This window comes from Lytechinus variegatus, chromosome 1, assembly GCF_018143015.1.
Source record: "Lytechinus variegatus isolate NC3 chromosome 1, Lvar_3.0, whole genome shotgun sequence".
NCBI lineage: Eukaryota > Metazoa > Echinodermata > Echinoidea > Temnopleuroida > Toxopneustidae > Lytechinus > Lytechinus variegatus.
Window position 1 is genome coordinate 42,692,907 of NC_054740.1, and position 17,892 is coordinate 42,710,798.

Below are 17,892 nucleotides of genomic sequence, written 5' to 3' on the forward strand. Positions count from 1 at the left end.
TAACTGTTTTGTGAAATTAAGTGAAATTTTAGAATGTCATAACTTTCTTATTTTACATCCGATTTTGATGAAATTTTCAGTGATATGCTTGTTGGATTTTTCTCTCATTATTTAAATCAAATTTTTTGTTGGGGTGGACATGCCCTTTAAAGAAAAATTATGGTATCTGACAACTTTCAAAACTACAAATGTTAATACTTTTAATGCTCTTCACTCATATGGCAGACAAGATATTTGATGTGGTGTATTAAAAAAGATAGATGGAATGCACTAGTTGTGGCCAGGGTGTTCCTTTAAAATTGTCTAGGCTCTTTCTTTGTCTAAAAAATTCTTTGAATAGAAAATGAATTATTGTATGTATATATGTGTGATATAGTGACTTTAGGAATTTTAAGAAAATTTAAATCACCAAGAGCATATAGAGCTATAAAAGTTGTTATTCATTCTTCTGACTTTTTATATAAAAGTACATTTGAGGCTCATTGAGTTCAACTGGCTAACATGTGTTTGACTTTTTTTCAATTCAATTCAAATCTATTTCATTCAGGTACAGTAAATAACACTAAGATGTTTACATCAAGTAAACAATATAAATTATGTCAATAATTAAGACAATATTTACATCAAATAAACAATGTAAATAAAGTCAATAAATCAGTGCATGAATGAGGATCAGCCGAGAAGTTCAATGGGGGACTTATAAATTGCTAATAGGTCTATGTCCTTTAATCTACTTATCTGGTTTGAATAGGCTAAAGGTTTCCGTCGCTTTTCTGTAGCTTTCCAAGAGTTTGGTTCTTTAGGAGAGAGCGGTGTAAGTGATGTTTACCCTTTAAGATCCATTTGTGTGAAAAAAAGAATCCTCATCAAGCTGCTCAGTATGTTTCATCACTCTTCTTGAGTATTATATCATTAAACACTCATTATGATATTTGAAACAGCTTAAAGTGAATGAATTACATCATTAAGTTTGAGTTGCTGAACCATTGTACTGTCAAGGATATCACAATAGTTATTTTTGACCTTGAAATTTGATTCTTATAAGGAAAAAAATTGAAAAAAATCTTTTTCTTGCAAATGCTCTCCTCATCTTTCAAAGCAATTAGACATTCTCCTCATAAATAACTATTTGCTCTGACATATTTCCTTCAAATTTCTTTCACTTTTTAATTAGTTTGGTGTATTGCGAGACAATGTAAGTGATCTTTCATGTGTAAGACTTTCATTAACAACCTACATGTGCTTTAAATATACCTCTAGAATAAATTAATGTGTTAAGTCGCTGCATTAGAGGGTTAAAAATCATTTTAATACCAAATCCTATTTTTCTAACTTGCATGTTAAGTGATTTCGTGAACAAAAACAATGCTTCTTTCATCTCTAATACAGCCCATTTTGCTTATTAAAATGTTTAGACCTTCAATTGCGAGCTCAAACATTCATAGTAGGGCTATTCCACGGTTACTCACGTTACATTTGGAGACACCTTGACTCATACTTGGAGCTGTAACTCCATTATTATTGATAGGAACTAAACATCTCCTTATCACAACAAAGTACACAGTCTGACTATCCTTTGTATAAAAACAAAACTTGGGAAATTCTATTATGCTCCTGGCAAATCTTTGGAATGTGTCGGTTACTCACGTTACATGATTTGGACCAACCTGTGGAATTGCCCAGTACCAAATGGTTTAATGCATCATTACCACTGCCATGCGATCCCTTATGAACTCCACAATTGGACTTTTGTAACTGATCACAAAATGTTTTTGACCATTCAAATTTTTTCTACGATCATTAGGATTGCCACGACTGATCTAAAATGATCTGACACGATCTGATATGACCCGATACGATCACTATGATTACACCACGATTGAAACCATGGTTTTAATCGTATGATGTGAATCGTGGCAGTGGGAACTACAATGTAGGTATAAGATCAATGAAAGTAGGTGCAATAAAGTCTGATTTCATGAAAAAAAAACTGTAAAACCAACAATAATAAAGCTACATGTACATAAACTGAACTTTGAGAAATGATCACACTATTGGTCGCCAACACAGATTAGCACATGTGGGACAGTAAATAAGTTTTGAGCTTGGAAAATATCAGACATTTGGATTGAGTTCCATGCTTATTTTGTTAATTTCTTAGCAATGACGCAGAACGACATAGTTTCTTCTGGAATACTTTGTCACAACTTTTCGATCTATGCATGCAGACATTTTGGTAGTCATTTTTTGCAATTCTGTACGAACTAATTTTGAAATCGTTTACCACAACTGCCGTGTATCTTGAAGTATATGTTTGGGCACATTTATTGCATTTAAAAGCCATAAGAAAAGGTCACGGTACAGTTGATTTCTGCATTTGAGCAGAGAAATTTGTATTTTGTTAAATTTTCTTCAGATTTTTACCTTGCGCCCCGGAGCTAGACTTTCTATGATTATGCAACCAGGCGTGAGTAAAATCTCCTAAATTGACAAATTTGCTTGCTACAGCACAAATTATCCAGAAACAGATGGATTATAACATCTTCATTTTCACAATCATGAATTCCCACAGGTGTTTTTGGAATTAGGATTATGTCACCTTAATGCTTCAGCAGGATTCCTGCTTAGTATTTTTATCACAAATCCTCACATTTATTGAAAAACCTGACAAAACTGTGCATCTGCTTGACTATTTTTTTCTCACAAATTATGAATTTTCCATGATATTTTAACGTTTCAAAATGATTTTACCTTGGAGTCCATTCTGAGCTTTAATGTTGCTAGGTTTGGAAAGCCTCAGGCAAGCTTTTGATTTTGAATTGGATAAACTCTATTCATTTCAGTGAAAGAAATGTAAGATACATGTATTATGCCCTTTCTGTCAATCAAATCCATCTTATCAACATCTTTGTTTTTCTTTATGAAATATATATTCCTCACATTAAAAGAGTGCTATACTGCCACATGCTTTGCTACACATTTCATGTATTTTTGGGTCAAATTTTAGGCAATTTTGAATGAAATTGTCACCCACAATCATATCACTAAATTATGCAGTATTTGCAGAAACCCTAATACCATTAAACATGCAAAGTTGGATGATATCGTAGTAATCCTTTCAACAGAGAGTCAGTATTTCAACTTTTAGACCCAGTACTTATCTACTTTATTAAACTGGTTTTCCTTAGCCCTAAGTAGACTGGGCTATTTCGACGCCTAAGAAGACTGGGGGGGCTGATTCAGCCCCCTTATGATCTCGGCTGTCAATCGCGCGATTGCAACAAAAATTGGCATGCGCGTTACCCATTGCATTATCTACAAAACTATAATATCAAATTCTGCGAAAAATCTCATTGCTCATATATTATGCTAATTCATGCATAAAATCATAAGTTTGCTTTAATCAATAACATAATGCCCCTAAAATGCTAATTTTTGTTTCAGATAGGCATCTGATCAAATTTATTTTTCAAAAATTTAAACATCATATTTATTTTCTTATGTATTCTAAATTTCTTATGTATTTCCTTGTTTTTCGACTTGTTATTTTCTTTTTTTTCAATGGAAATCGTCAGGGACTTTATTTTGACCATAAAAAAGATGAAAATAATTGATTTTAAGCAGTAAAAGGAAAAATAATGATAAATTAATGAATTTTGGCTAAAAACACTATTTGCTGCATTGGATTTGTACACAAATTCATGTTTTTGAGTAATTTTGGGTCTGCATGCACTTACGAAATGTTGTGTAATTTTGGAACCGCATACCCGGGATCACAATTTTGGTCTCAAAAGTTGCGGGAGACTTGAAAGTAAAATTCAGCGAGTGACGAGGTCAAGAAAATTCGCGCAGCGGATTTATCGCGAAAAATGACGAGGGGGGATGAATCAGCTCCCCCCCCCCCCCCCCCCCCCCCCGTCTTCTTAGGGTTAAACCAGTGAGGAAACCAGTTTACTTCCCTATTAAAGGTCCTCATCACCAACACCTGAACTGGTTTCCAGAACAGCTTTACTTTGATAGTGTTTTTTTTTTTGCTATTGTGAACACTCTCAATGGGGTCACATGTTCTCTTCAGGGTATATCTGTATTGCATTCAGCTTGCAGGACTACTGCACTAGTCTCTGACTTGGGCGATAATTGCAAACTGAATACCCCTTTGTGTTAAGCCAATTTTTCAAATGATGTACATTTTGCTCTTTTCATGCTTGCAATAGTCATGTACCATTAAATCCATTCCTGATGAAATATTTTTATTTAGTATTACTGCCCCTGTATTTTGAAATTCACTTTCAATCTTCATTCATGTATTGCAACCTACTTGCAATAAAATGTTTTACCTTGACAAAAATCAAACATCACACACAAACACATTTACTTTTCATGCAAGATAACACAAAGCTGATCCCATTATTAAAAACAAAAAGCATTTTTTTAATGTTTATTTTGTTGAAAGTATTGATCTTTAAAAAAAATATATGTGGACATTTCACTTGTACATAGCCAATTTTCACTTTGCAGGAAGGCCATGTTTCAATAATTCTTCAGTATGAATACATTGTATGTATTGATGTAAGATAAGTTCCCTTTTCTGGGACTTTTGATTCATTGATGTATTCATTAGCATATACATTGCTAGTTGTGATTTTTGCACAAATTTATGAATTTTTATTGTATCCAAACATGCTGTTAGAATATTTTTTCCATGAAATATCTGTATGAAGCAGTAAACAAATATGACATGTTATTATTACTGTATTATGATTATTTAATGTTATCAAATTTAACTTGTCATGTTTCCATTGTCATATAACTACTCAACCCTTATCCTTAACTCCCAGGGCCATATGGGCATACATGTAATCTACCCCCCCAGCACGTACTCCCCTCTTGGCAAGGGTAATCCTGACCATTCCTCATTTATTCCATTTTGTTTCTCCACCTCCCCTTCTAAACCATTCCCACCACAGAGCCCGGGGAACAATTTTTTTCAGGGGGTGCTGATGAAAATTTATCAAGCAAAAAAAAAAAGGACGGGGGGTTCACTACAAAATCGATGTCACTTGTTCCTGAGAAATTTGACAAGCGAAAAAAAAAGGTTATACTACAAAATATAGGTCATTTTGTTACCGAGAAATTTGACAATAAAAAAAAGTGTTTTACTACAAAATGTAGGTCATATTGGTTATATTTTCTTCATTTTGCCACACCTACCAGAATTCCAGGGGTGCAGCTGCCTATGGAGAATAACACATGCACGCACCCCCTAGGAAAATCTTGGATGGTGCTTCAGCACCCCCCACTTTCCAGGGCCATGTTCCACTAAGGACTCTTAGGTACTTTGTCAATAGTCAGATCTGTGTATTTCTAGTAGGAATCCTGCAAGCAGCATTTAATTATCAATCCTCTGGCACACTTTATTGTAGACAAAACAATACAGAATGCCGGGGGGGGGGGGCACTCGAATTACACATGTATATTATGATGGGGGTGTAACACAGGTCTTGAGAGCAGGGTGTGTGGCTTCTGAACAGAACTTTTGTCATTTGGAGTATCTAGGGAACCAAAAATTAGGTCTGAAAAAGGGGTCCATCAAAGCGGCACGTCCCCGTAACACCAATATATGTGAGTACCAGCGCCCCCCCCCTTCGGGAGAGAATGCAGGAGGGCTGCAATGAACAGATGCATAGCAGCTTTATAGCAGGATTCCTATTAATAGACACAGCACAGAGTTTTGACAAGTTGCCTTAAGGGTGTGTTCAATGTCAGTTTCCAAATTTAAATGGCAACATGAATCATGATTGAAAACGTGATTACAAGACATGAATATAATGTGAAACAAAGGGTGTGTTCAATGTCCACTATGCCCGGTCATAAAAGTAAACGTCTTTCAAATCATGATTCGTAGGAAAATTTTAACGTCGAAAGAGATCAGTTTGTAAACGCGATCACCTTGAGCATCGCGAATGTGACATTGAACATAGTTGCGTTTTGAAACGTCTTTAAATTTGCTCTTGCAGTGGAAGCCTACACAAACAGGTGCCAGAACAGAATGGTGTACCGTTGATTGTGTTTGTGTCCAGTGTTTTGGAATTCAGTTTTCAGTCATGATTCATGTTGCTGTTTAAATTTGAATATCGACATTGAACACTCCCTTAGAAACTGTGGATCAGTTTCACTTCACCAGTTTAATAATCATATTTGCCCTCTAAATTTGGAAAAACTTTATTTTAGATGTTTCTAATTTGATCCTCACACCATATGATTTTGTTTTATTTTATTTCAATTTTCTTTTTTCACCCTTTCATGTTTCCTTGTCATTTTCCTCTATCCTGCATCGTATATTTCTGATACGCAGAAAGGGCGTGGTTTCGTAAAGTCCATAAAGCATCGGCTACCGTCGAACAACTCGGTCAACGAATGACCCCCACCCTCCCACCTGCTTATACTAACTACATTGCAGCACCGGTTCATACTTCTAACAGTATAACAGACATGCATGGTCCTAAATGAAACTGTTTTCAGTCCTCCCATTTTGGCATGATAATGATGATGATAACTTGTGAATGCTAATGAAGAGAAACGTTCTTATTGAACCCTGAAACGTTCTCTGATGCACAGATCAAGCTGAAGGTCCCCTGGAAGCGGCATAACTCGATCACCGACTGAACCCTTGGCTGCATCCTCCTGAACTCGTCGCATGCAATTGAAGGATGCAGTCTAGTTGCCATGGCAACAAAGCCAGGCCTTGGAGGAAGGAGACTTTGCGGAATCTATGAAAGCTGTCATTCCATGAAAAATTCTTGTTGGAAAGCGTTTCGTTGTGCGACGCTACCTGGTTAACAGGAGTTGCTGCATGTCCAAAGGAGATCGCTTTTATGTACGAAAGCTATTGGGGAAAAAATGAATCAATGATCATGTAGTGGACATGGCCAGTCTGAAACATCCTTTAGCTCTGGACTATAGGTTTATTTATGCAAAATCAGGCATCTTTTTGTGCTTGCTTTTATAATGCATGGAGAGTTGAAATAAACGAAGAGAGAATGCCTAGTGTATACAGGGATCCGCCGAAGTCTGGACTGCAGAAGTTTGACTTCTGAGGAATTCAACTAACTGAAAGTGAATTGCACATTTCTTGCATAATCTAGGGAGCATTCCATGAAAGGTCTTGTCAGTTTATACCTGACAGTTACCATAGTAACAGTGATTCACAGCTAATCTAAATCAAGGAAAGTTATCAGATCAACAACTTATGGGACCAAAATGTTTATGCAGTGCTTCCCTGGTTTCAAACATTGCTCTGACTTTGGGCTATTATTTGACTATAATAGAAGGTCAATTTATGCAGATTTAAAAATATGTGTAATAAGAAAATGAGAAAAGTCTTTTCATTGTATGTTATGGTGATGAAGTAAGATGTAACTCATCCCTCGCGTATGAACAACTCATGATGATAGCGTTATTCAAAGAAACTATTGTGATTTGAGATGCTGCAAGTCGACGAACTTGGGTAGGCAGAAAAACTTAAACCATGTATTATTTACACACTCAGACAAAACATTTAACACTTGCTTAATATTTGGAGGCATTTATCATGTTACTTGAAAGACTTTTATCCTCATATTAGATATATTTTACTTTCCTTGAATATTTATATATTTTTTCCAATATTTTTTGCTTGCATATTGCTTTAAATGGTGGATGCAAATTTTATATGAAATAAAAAAAATCTTGTTTAATATAAAGGAATATGCTAGATTTGTGGTGCTGACCACCCGACTCAAAACGAAGATCTTGTAAAGCAAAGGTTTTTCTGAAATATTATAGTCATCTTCTACTTTACTTCATTTAGTTTCAACAGAACTTGTGTTCTTTAATAGAAGTTATGTGGGTGAATTGATCAGATAGTATATCATTGTAAGTTCCAATTACTGAATTACTGTACATAAATAAATAATCTTTGGAAACTTATTGTGGGTTTAATAATAGGTTGTTTTTTAGCATGGCAATGGCAAAGAATACCAAGAAGATGGAACAGCGTATCTTAGAATCAGATAGGAAATGATGACACTTTTCTTTCTTTAAGAATGAACAAAACAAGGGTTATACTGATCTTGTGACTGAATTTTGTAATGAAATGGTAATAAATGATCACACGACCAATAATTCTGAAGTCCTCTTTCACTTCAGTAATTCGCTGAAATTATTCCAATGTTATCCGACCGGAATTAAGCAATATACCTTTCCTTATCATTTCTACTTTTATATCGAAAGCTCAGACTTTGAATGGCAGAGGTTTCAAAGCTTCACATAGTACACAATGATAATAATGCACTTGTTGAGCTAGTTTAATAATGAAGGATATATTTTGTTTGTTATGTACATGTATGTATGTATACACAGAGAGTTATGATGCATTTTAATACTTTGAATATTTTTGTATTCCATTTGATATGTTATTAATGTGGCTTTATATCATTGTATAGTCCATTGCAAGCAATAATGATAAAGGTGCCTCTGATTAACTTTTTATAAATTCTGTAATGCTTTTGTATCATGTAGAAATTGAAATATGTATAATTCACAATATATAATTCCATGCAGTAGAAATGACATGTTCATTTCCAGGGTAGGAAATGATTGTAATTCTTAGGAGTTGTTTTGGGGTCACATTTATTTGGTGCGATTGCTGAATTTGGGGGTAGAATAGTTATATTATTGATGTTCTTGAATTATTGTCTGTGGAAGATATTGGGGCAACTTTAGACAAGGTTGTCGCCTCAAAGCATTCCGTTTTCCAAATTTTAGGGGTAATTTTGGCTCTCTTGTATAACCTATGCTGTTGATAGCAAACTACCCAGACTTTTTTAATTTCGGACAATTTGAAAATTGCACAAATTAATCAGATGTGGTTATAGAATTAACTAATGGATATATACATTATGACTCTTTATATATTCTGTATACAATATATTCTGGCCCATTTGCTGGGTTATTTAATGATACAAGTGTGTAATCATCTCATTCATAGAGGGAGTTGTAAATTTTACAACCAGAGATAAACCATTCCATTTTGTTTTAATGATTTTTTTTTTAATACATTAGGAAGGACCAAATATATTATATCGATCATGCAATATAGGTTTTTATTGGGCTTGTTAATTGTACACAAATACACATCATTGAGGAAATAAGTAAGAATTATACGCACAGGGAGCACTTTTTCAGAGGTAACAAGTGTGTGTATTTTATTTCAATGCCTGAGCAAAATGATGTGTGTAATGTTGTGATATGTTTTATAAGAAAGTGATTTAGATGAACCATCCTCATCTAAAAAAAATCATGACTGGTCAATAGAATAAGTCATAAGCATTTTCTAATTGACCTTTGTATTGTATATTTTGTAGTACTGTATATTATATTGCATGGGTTGTTCAGCAATCACACCAAGGTCGTATATATATGAAATGAGTGCTGTAAATAGTAATAACATATATGTATACAGCAGGCTGTGTAGATTATAAAAGATTTTTCTTTTTTGGTATAAATTTATGAAAGATTTGTTTTTTCGGTATAAATTGATTTCAGAATTTACACATATAAGCCTATAGAGACAACTTTGATTTAGAAATGAAAAGTATGTTATTTTTTCCACGTTAATTACACTTTTGGACCAATTTTTTTTATAGTTTCCTTCCAGCAATCACAGGTGCAGTTTTACACAGAGTTTAGTGTAATATCATAATACAAGAATAATGTGTAGTCGATTGCAATTTTGGGATGCAAATTTCCGTGTAAAAGATCAATTTTCACGAAAGAAGATAAATTTATACTTGTTGATGCAAGAAGCAGACCATCTAGCAATCGCAAATTTGCAATGGAATGCATGATTTGAATTGATGTTGGGACCTAAAATTGACTGGCAATCCAAAGTTTCCTGCAACACCCAATAAGAGTCATGTTGTAACGCCAACATGCATATGGTATCTATTTTGTAACCTTTCGATCAATTTGAGGTAATACAGGTCCTTTAAGCCTAATCCGACCCATGCGTGATGCGTTATATACCCAGCGCAATTGGGAATTTCATCGTAATTGTTTGTTACACTTAAATCTTTGTGAAATTCCCCTCCCTCCACCCCTGAGTGAAGGGAACATAAAGCTAGTACTCCATAATAGTGGTATAATTGCACTTTATCAGTGAAACTTTCTTTCAACCAAATGAGTAAAGCATGAATGGATGAAGTTGCAAAATGACAATGGGATCATGTGACCAAACACTGAAGTAGGCAAAGTGGTTGTAGACCAAATGAATTTGGGCAGTTTTTACCCCCCCCCCACCCCGAGTGAAGGGAACATAAAGCCAGTGCTCCATAATAGTGGTATAATTGCACTTTATCAGTGAAACTTTCTTTCGACTAAATGAGTAAAGCGTGAATGGATGAAGTTGCAAAATGACAATGGGATCATGTGACCAAACACTGAAGTAGGCAAAGTGGTTGTAGACCAAATGAATTTGGGCAGTTTTTCCAAATAATAAACTTTTTTCATTTTCCAAACCCATATTTTTCTGTATAATTATTTTAGAGCAATACAATATGAACTAGAAAAATTCAAAGGATTTAAAGCAAATCCAGATTGGCTGTAAATAGTGACCAACCGATTATTAGATTAAGATTTATATCTTGTGGATGTACATGTAAAGTTTTTAAAGAATCGAGTTTAAATCTTTTTTTTTGAGATTTAAAAGTTAAGATTGAAAATAAAGCCAATATTCAACTGGTCACTATTCACAGCTGATCTCGATTTATTTTAAATCCTTTAAATCAAAAGTGAAGGTCCCACAAATACATTGGTTGAAAATATGTTTCTTTTTTTTTGTTACTCAAGAGGTAAATAAACATTACATTACTTTTATCAAGACAACATTCATGTACAGACTTATTACTATCTTATTTGATATGATTGAAAATATAATAAACATATATAACCTGTTTTCTGTAACAGAGGCTTAAAATCATTCTGTAATTTAAGAATTAATTTTCTTTAAAAGCTTGCCATGGAGACTAACAGTACTTGGTAAGTAGATTTTGTTTTAAAACAGTACTTGATGATAATGCATCTCTAAGCTAATTTAGTTGTTTAAAAAACATTGTATATAAATCAAATAAAAGAGGATGATACAAGAAATCTCAATTCGTATGTTTTTATTCTTTAATTTGCATTTATACCGATACAGTGTGTCCCAGAAAAAAAGGAAACTGTGAGTCCCATGTCTTATTTCTTCAAAGACAAATGAATTGTATTTAATTTACATAAATTTACATAATCATATAATTCAATAACTAGTATTCCTCTTTCTTTTGATACCTAATATGCGACAAACAGTTCACACATGTTAATGAGCGAAACAAGTTTTGAAAGTTTAATGTAAGAAACCAGGGAACCCAGGGCCCTGTTGAAAAAAATTTATGTCATAATGACATAGATTTCGATCATGACATAAAATCATGCATAGCTTATGTCGTTGACATGAATCAATACATAAATTTTTATGCAACAGGGCCCAGATTGCACAGAAAAATTGGGCAAGATTGGTTCGTGATATGACAATCGTGCTTAATCGACGATTTGCTCATTAGCATTTCTTTTGTATTCTTTGTTACGTTTCTGTCATTGATCCTTGAAATAAGAACGACTTCAGATTCACCTATTTCTGATATGTCTCAGTATTGATTATTTGTAATCTGCCATGTGTGAATGATTTGCTAAGCTGTTGGTTTCAAAGTAGAGATGAGATTCCACTCTTGCCATGAGTAACAAATTTATACAAAAAAAAAAATAATTATGAAATCTATCTCTGAAAATGTGTTTCCTCTTTTGTGAGACGCACTGTATATATTCCTAGTCTGCATGCCTACTTCCCTAATAAGAAGCTGAATGTAGAAAAAAAATCTGAGAATAATGCTGGAAATTCATCAAAATTTGATGTAAAATAAGAACATAACGACATTTTGAAATTTTGTTTTGACACCAAACAGTTATATGCACAATATACAAATGAGAATTGATGTCACTCTTTCCATATTTCTTTTGTTTAGTGTTAGAATTACACACTTATTTCTCTCTTTTTGCAGATGGAACGAAATCACATTATAATGAGAAAATCGAATTATTTCTTTTTATTAGATACAAAAGAAATGGTGAATGGGTTAGGCCATTGGTTTCTCATTGGCATACCGACCAGGATGTGCATATAACGGTTGTTTGTTATTTTTTATTAAGCGAAACTTATATGTCATGTCTTTCTTTCTTCAAGTGCATTTAACAGACAATCAATATGAGTACACTTTGTATTTTAGAGGTAATATTCCTGAAAAATGGCTAGTTCTTTCTACAAATTTTGGAGATTAGCTTCATTGCATATGGGGTAGCAGTGACTTGATCTGACTTTTGGGGTATAAAACGGTCAATTTTCAGTTGGATGTAGAACATATTCTTGCTATGGCAGTGTTGTACACCTAATTCTTTTGCTTTATGCAATCAAGAATCCATCTAGTTTTCAAAGAAAATAAGGATACCCTTGAAGACAATGTATAAATAAAGGCTGCTTTTGACAAACTGAAGCTTGCTTTACATAGCAGGTTGTGGTAGATGTAATATATCCGTAGCTACCAAAATTGATTTTTGTAGTATTTTTAAACATGATAAATTTGCTTATATTTCTGTCATTTTATAATGTTTATGTTATTGCACGTACAGTGTCTAGGATTTATTACAATTTAGAACAAAGAAAGGACGTTTTCTTCAAGAAAAAGAAGGGGAAAGTGAGAGGGGAGGAGGAGAAAGATAGAAGAAAGACAAAGGAAATGAAGAAGAAAATAGAAAGAAAAATAAAGAAAAGAAGGGAGAGTGAGATGTTAAAGAAAGGGAAAGGAAGATGGGAAAGAGAGAGGAAGAGGGTGGAAAATTGGAAATGGAAAGATTGACAAAGATAAGGTAAAGAAGTGATAGGGAGATGTGAAAGAAGGAAGGTGTGAAGATCGAGGGAGCCGAGAGAGGTAAATAGTGTTAATAAAAGGAAGAAAAGTTAGGGAAAGGGATTGAGGAAAGAGAAACGAGAAAGGAAAAAACGAGGAAGGGAGCTATAGGGAGAGAAGGGAAGTTTAGATGACCTGGATGAATAGAAAGGGAAATGAGGAAATAGGCCTAAATGAAAGGAAGAGAAGGAGAAGCAAAATAAGGGATACGGAGAGGGGGGAAAACGGGGGAAAGTGAAGCTGAAAAGGGACAGCCTCTCGGATTAACATGAATGACAGAGCGCGTTGAGTTTTTTTTCACAAAAAATATATGGCGCCGTACACAGATATTTTTCGCTGGGGGTAGCACGCCGCTGCACGCGTAATATTTTCCTGAAAAACTCAAACGAGGGAGCGAAGTGACCGAGCTTATCACTGCATGGGACACTTTTGTATTTTGTAAAGTGAACTTGCTGCTTATGGCCGTGAAATATCCTATTTTACCATAAAGGGATGGACGATAACAAAAAGAAGGAGAAAGGGATAATGTCCATGTGTGAGCCTTTGAGAGGACCTCGCCTTCGGCGCGCGTGGATCCGATAGGGAGCCCCCGCCCCCGCCAAAATAAGGAACACATAATCATAATGAAAAAAAGTGGCGGTGAAAAATGATGGGAAGGAATTAAGAAACTGCCTAGACGTCCCTGCATCCCCTCTTTATGAAAAAAAGCTACGACGTAATCGTCATAACTTTGCTTTACCCAAACCCAAAACAGAATACTCTCGTCGCACTATCCGATACAGAGGTGCATCTCAATGTAAATTTGATTCAAGATCCCTCTTTCTTACTTTGTTATCTTGTATATATATGTTGTAAATACGTTTTTTTTTCTTACCTTTTCACATTTTGTCAACGTCTTTATCGTAAGTCGATTAGTTTTTCTTTTCCTGTGTTATATTTACATGTATGTATTTACATCTATGTAAGGGACCCTCTGTAAAACAGCGTTGATATGTTATCAACGCTGAGTAGGGCAATCCCTCCGTCTTTTTAATGATCGTTTCTTTGTAACTGTAAATATATCTATCGTTGTTGTAATTTTTAATTGACGGAAAATAAATACAATACAATATAATACAATCCCCTATCTCCTAGTTTACCCCTTTTGCAGTGCCGAAAAAGGGTATATGAAAACAAATGAAGTGAATTTGAATTGAATTTATTACCAAATATATCACTGTCAGGTACAATTACTGTGGAATAGTACATCACATATAAACAAAACGTTTGGTTACTGGAGCTAACATAATAGCAAGATGCTAATCGAGGTTAGCCCAAAATAATATCATTATCATAGTGTAAACAATTTTAACTAAATCTCAATATTCAAATTCAGTACTTATTCTACTTATTACTATTGCATAAAATTGCGATCATTTTTAGTGAACATATTTACACTATCTACAAGAAAAAAATATCTCAATTATTCGCAAAATCTTTATATATAATTATTTGTTTTCAGGCGGTATTTAACACACCAATAATCTTCCAGTAGCATTAATTAAAATAACTGGTGTGGGCCTCTATGTACACGGGATAACACCACAGTTTTTGCTGTGTACAGTGCGTTTCAAAATAAGTTTACACTTAGAAAAAAAATCCTGTAAAATAATACATTTGTAATACATGTATCCTGAAGATATTTCCACATTTTAAAATTGGTACAGATCCATTTAAGCAAATGACGATATAACTGTCGAAAAATATTTCCGCTTGAGTGAGCACCACTAAAAGTTAGTGAAAATGATTTGCGCAGAACTTTGAAATAGTTATGCGAATAAAAGTAGACCTTAAACATGAAGAACACGTTAAATTTAGCTAGTAAAATTGATCTGAAGATGTCTTCTACCTTTTTAACTTGTGTGATTTACATGAAATGGCTTAGGCTTGATTTTCAATGTGTTAATCATTGGTAAGCTTGGAAAAGGTGTGGAGAAACAAGTATTAAGTAAAAAATGAAATGTAAACCCGGGTGTAAACCCACTTTAAATGATGAAAACTTAGTGAAAAAGTGCTAAGAATGTCTGATATAAACTTTTGTCCTCAGATCCACCTGGCACAAAAAGGGTAAAGGTTGTGCTTACTAAATGTTGAAATTTCAATTTGGGTGGGTGGCAAAATTGTTACAAAATGCTTGAATGTATCTGTTTTATTTCAATTGACTAAAAGTGCAAGGGAAATGTATATATGAGAAATTTGATTTCGCCCTTTCCCCTCGACACAGCGTGAGAACTCGCATTTCTGCGAAAACAGATTTCTGCGAGCTCTGCAAAAATGGGCAGTGCGGCTCACTCAAGTGTAACATTCTGTCAAAGCTTTTACTTTCATTGGATAGATGAGACCCAAACCTAAGATTATATGTGAAAAAATTACCCACATGTTGTATATTTTTAAATCCCAGGGCTTTTACAAAGTGTAAACTTTTTTTTGATACGCACTGTATAAGACCCCATTTTCATGTCATTTATACTGAAACTATCCTTCCTGTTCATGGGTACGAAAAACCCTGTCCTGGGGGCCGTTGCAGAAAGAGTTGCAATCGATTGCAACTCTAAAAATCATGCGCAACTTGATTTTCGACCAATCAACAGCGCGCATATGGGACTTGCGATTGATTTTTTGACTTACGTTCAAACGCAACTCTTTCTGCAACGGGCCCCTGTTCTCGTTTTTCCCTCATATTCCTCTTCCTCTCTGCATCATTCCTCCCTTTTCGTTCTTCATCAATGTCATCTCCTTGTTTCCACTTTCATCTTTCCTCTCCCCACTTCTCTTTTCCTCTAGTCTTGCCCTTTCTTTATTTTCCTCGCGGGAGCGCAGAAATACCGACACAATAAGGGGGATGCTGACTAGCTGTGTCAACTTATTTCAGCTAGTGAAAAAGCAATATGATTTTCCTAAAGTTTGAAAACAGTTAACTGGCATACAACTGGCATATTTTTTTAATTTCCATGCAATATTCCGAAGTCATTGGCTCGTAATCAGATGGGTGGGTTTCTCATTATAGGGCCTTAAGTTAAATCAGTTTATATGGTCTATTGCTGTGTGAATTGAGCGAATCAGTAATGATTTATTTATAAAACAAAAATATTTCGTTTCCTAAGTTTTCCATTATTTTTCTTCCAAAACACACCGTCTAAATGCAGTTGATGGATAATAGGAACAAAATCAGTTCGCGCCTTATAGCTTTGCGCTTACATTTTTTATTTTATAGGGGAAGGCGGGGTAAGTTGTGACAGTTTTTGCTTTTTGCATGTTAGAATTGATATGATTAATAATCTTGTCGAAATAAGTACCTTGCCTTGAAATTTAATTCTTCTGAAATATTTTCCACCTACATATAACTTTCTATCCCCACACTGAAAGTCATCGTGACCTTTGAAAAAAACGATGTCAAATGGCTCAACTTGCCCCATGTATGGGGTAAGTTTGAGCCACCTTCTGGGGTAAGTTGAGCCACAAAAAATATGTACAAAATGTATGAGGGGAGAACCAGCATGTCAATTTTTTGTTTAAAGTCTTTTCACTTGCTAATTCTCTATAAATACTAACATCCTTTAAAAGGAAAAGAGCAGTCATGTAAATTTGCTCCTTTCAGCCAGCATTTCAATCGATTTTTATGGTTTGTTTGTTTTTTAAGATACATTACCATAGGAATTACCATGGCTCAACTTGCCCCATGCTGTTTGGCTCAACTAACCCCAGTCCGAACTTAGTGCGATAATTTTGTATCCACACATTTATTATGCATCCATTATATAAAAGACTATGACAAGAATGAAGATCCATACCTGGACTAATAATGTTGTTATCATGTCTTTATTATATTTAAAGACGTGTGTGTTTATAATGCACTTATCTATTTCACACTCTTTTTTACTTTTTTGGCTGAAATTCATATTTTTCCCTCTAAAAAAACTACTTTTTGTTTCAAAGTTGAAAACAATGTGGTGGGGTTATACTATGGGTCATCAATACATGACACCACCACAATGTCTGACTCATTCATTATTGGCCTGGGGCTGGTGGCTCAACTTGCCCCTATGCTCAACTTACCCGGCCTTCCCCTACGGTTTTTATGAAATTATCTTATATCTTGTAAGAATTAAGCTAACTTTAGCTTCAAGTTTTATTTCAGTACCCTCCCCAAAACAAACTTTATGCCTATCAGTAAAAATGTTAATCCTTTTCATCTCCAGCAGCACTGGTCTATATCAGTTTTCATCATAACCTTCATCACCCCCATCATCTGTCTATAACTTTCACCACCACCACCACAATCATTGCCAGTACCACTATCACTACCTTCATCATCATCATCATCACCATCATCGCCACCACCATCATCATCACCATCATCATTGCCACCACCACCACCATCACCATCACCATCATCACCATCATCACCATCATCGTCATCATCATCACTACCTTCATCATCACCATCACCACCATCCATCATTATAATAATCATTATTGATCCTCAAGTATACATAGAACAAACAATACCTTGGTTACTGACATCATAAGCCAACAGTTATACCAATATATTGTATCTTCTGCCCAGAGAAAAGGTGAAAAATTAAAAGATGGTGTAATACAAAAATGCAACATTTTCTAACAATTTGCTCAAAACTTTACTGACACATTCCTTTCTATTTTTCGTTTCATTTTAACCATTTTATCTAAACCAGGACCACCTTTTATATGTTACCATTTAATTTCATACAAACACACAAAATAATCAAACTATTTATCATTTCATTGATAAAAAAACAAAATATGAAATAATAAAAGACAAAAAGACTGATTGCCA

General features: G+C 34.5%; 1 protein-coding gene across 7 annotated transcripts in view; it reads left to right on the forward strand.

Moving 5' to 3' along the window:
• The window catches only part of LOC121414489 (arf-GAP with Rho-GAP domain, ANK repeat and PH domain-containing protein 1-like), a 123,772-nt gene extending 113,518 nt beyond the window's left edge, over window positions 1-10,254 (forward strand). For 2 of the 7 annotated variants that reach the window (XM_041607695.1, XM_041607713.1), the window contains 2 exons: window positions 1,175-1,195; window positions 6,619-10,254. In XM_041607695.1, coding sequence (XP_041463629.1) covers window positions 1,175-1,195; window positions 6,619-6,666 — 69 coding nt within the window. In that variant the 3' untranslated portion in view covers window positions 6,667-10,254. Of the gene's footprint in view, window positions 1-751; window positions 815-1,174; window positions 1,196-6,355 lie in introns of all 7 variants that reach the window. The other 5 variants (XM_041607705.1, XM_041607727.1, XM_041607721.1 and 2 more) reach the window with 3 other exon arrangements.
• The last annotated feature ends 7,638 nt before the right edge of the window (window positions 10,255-17,892 follow it).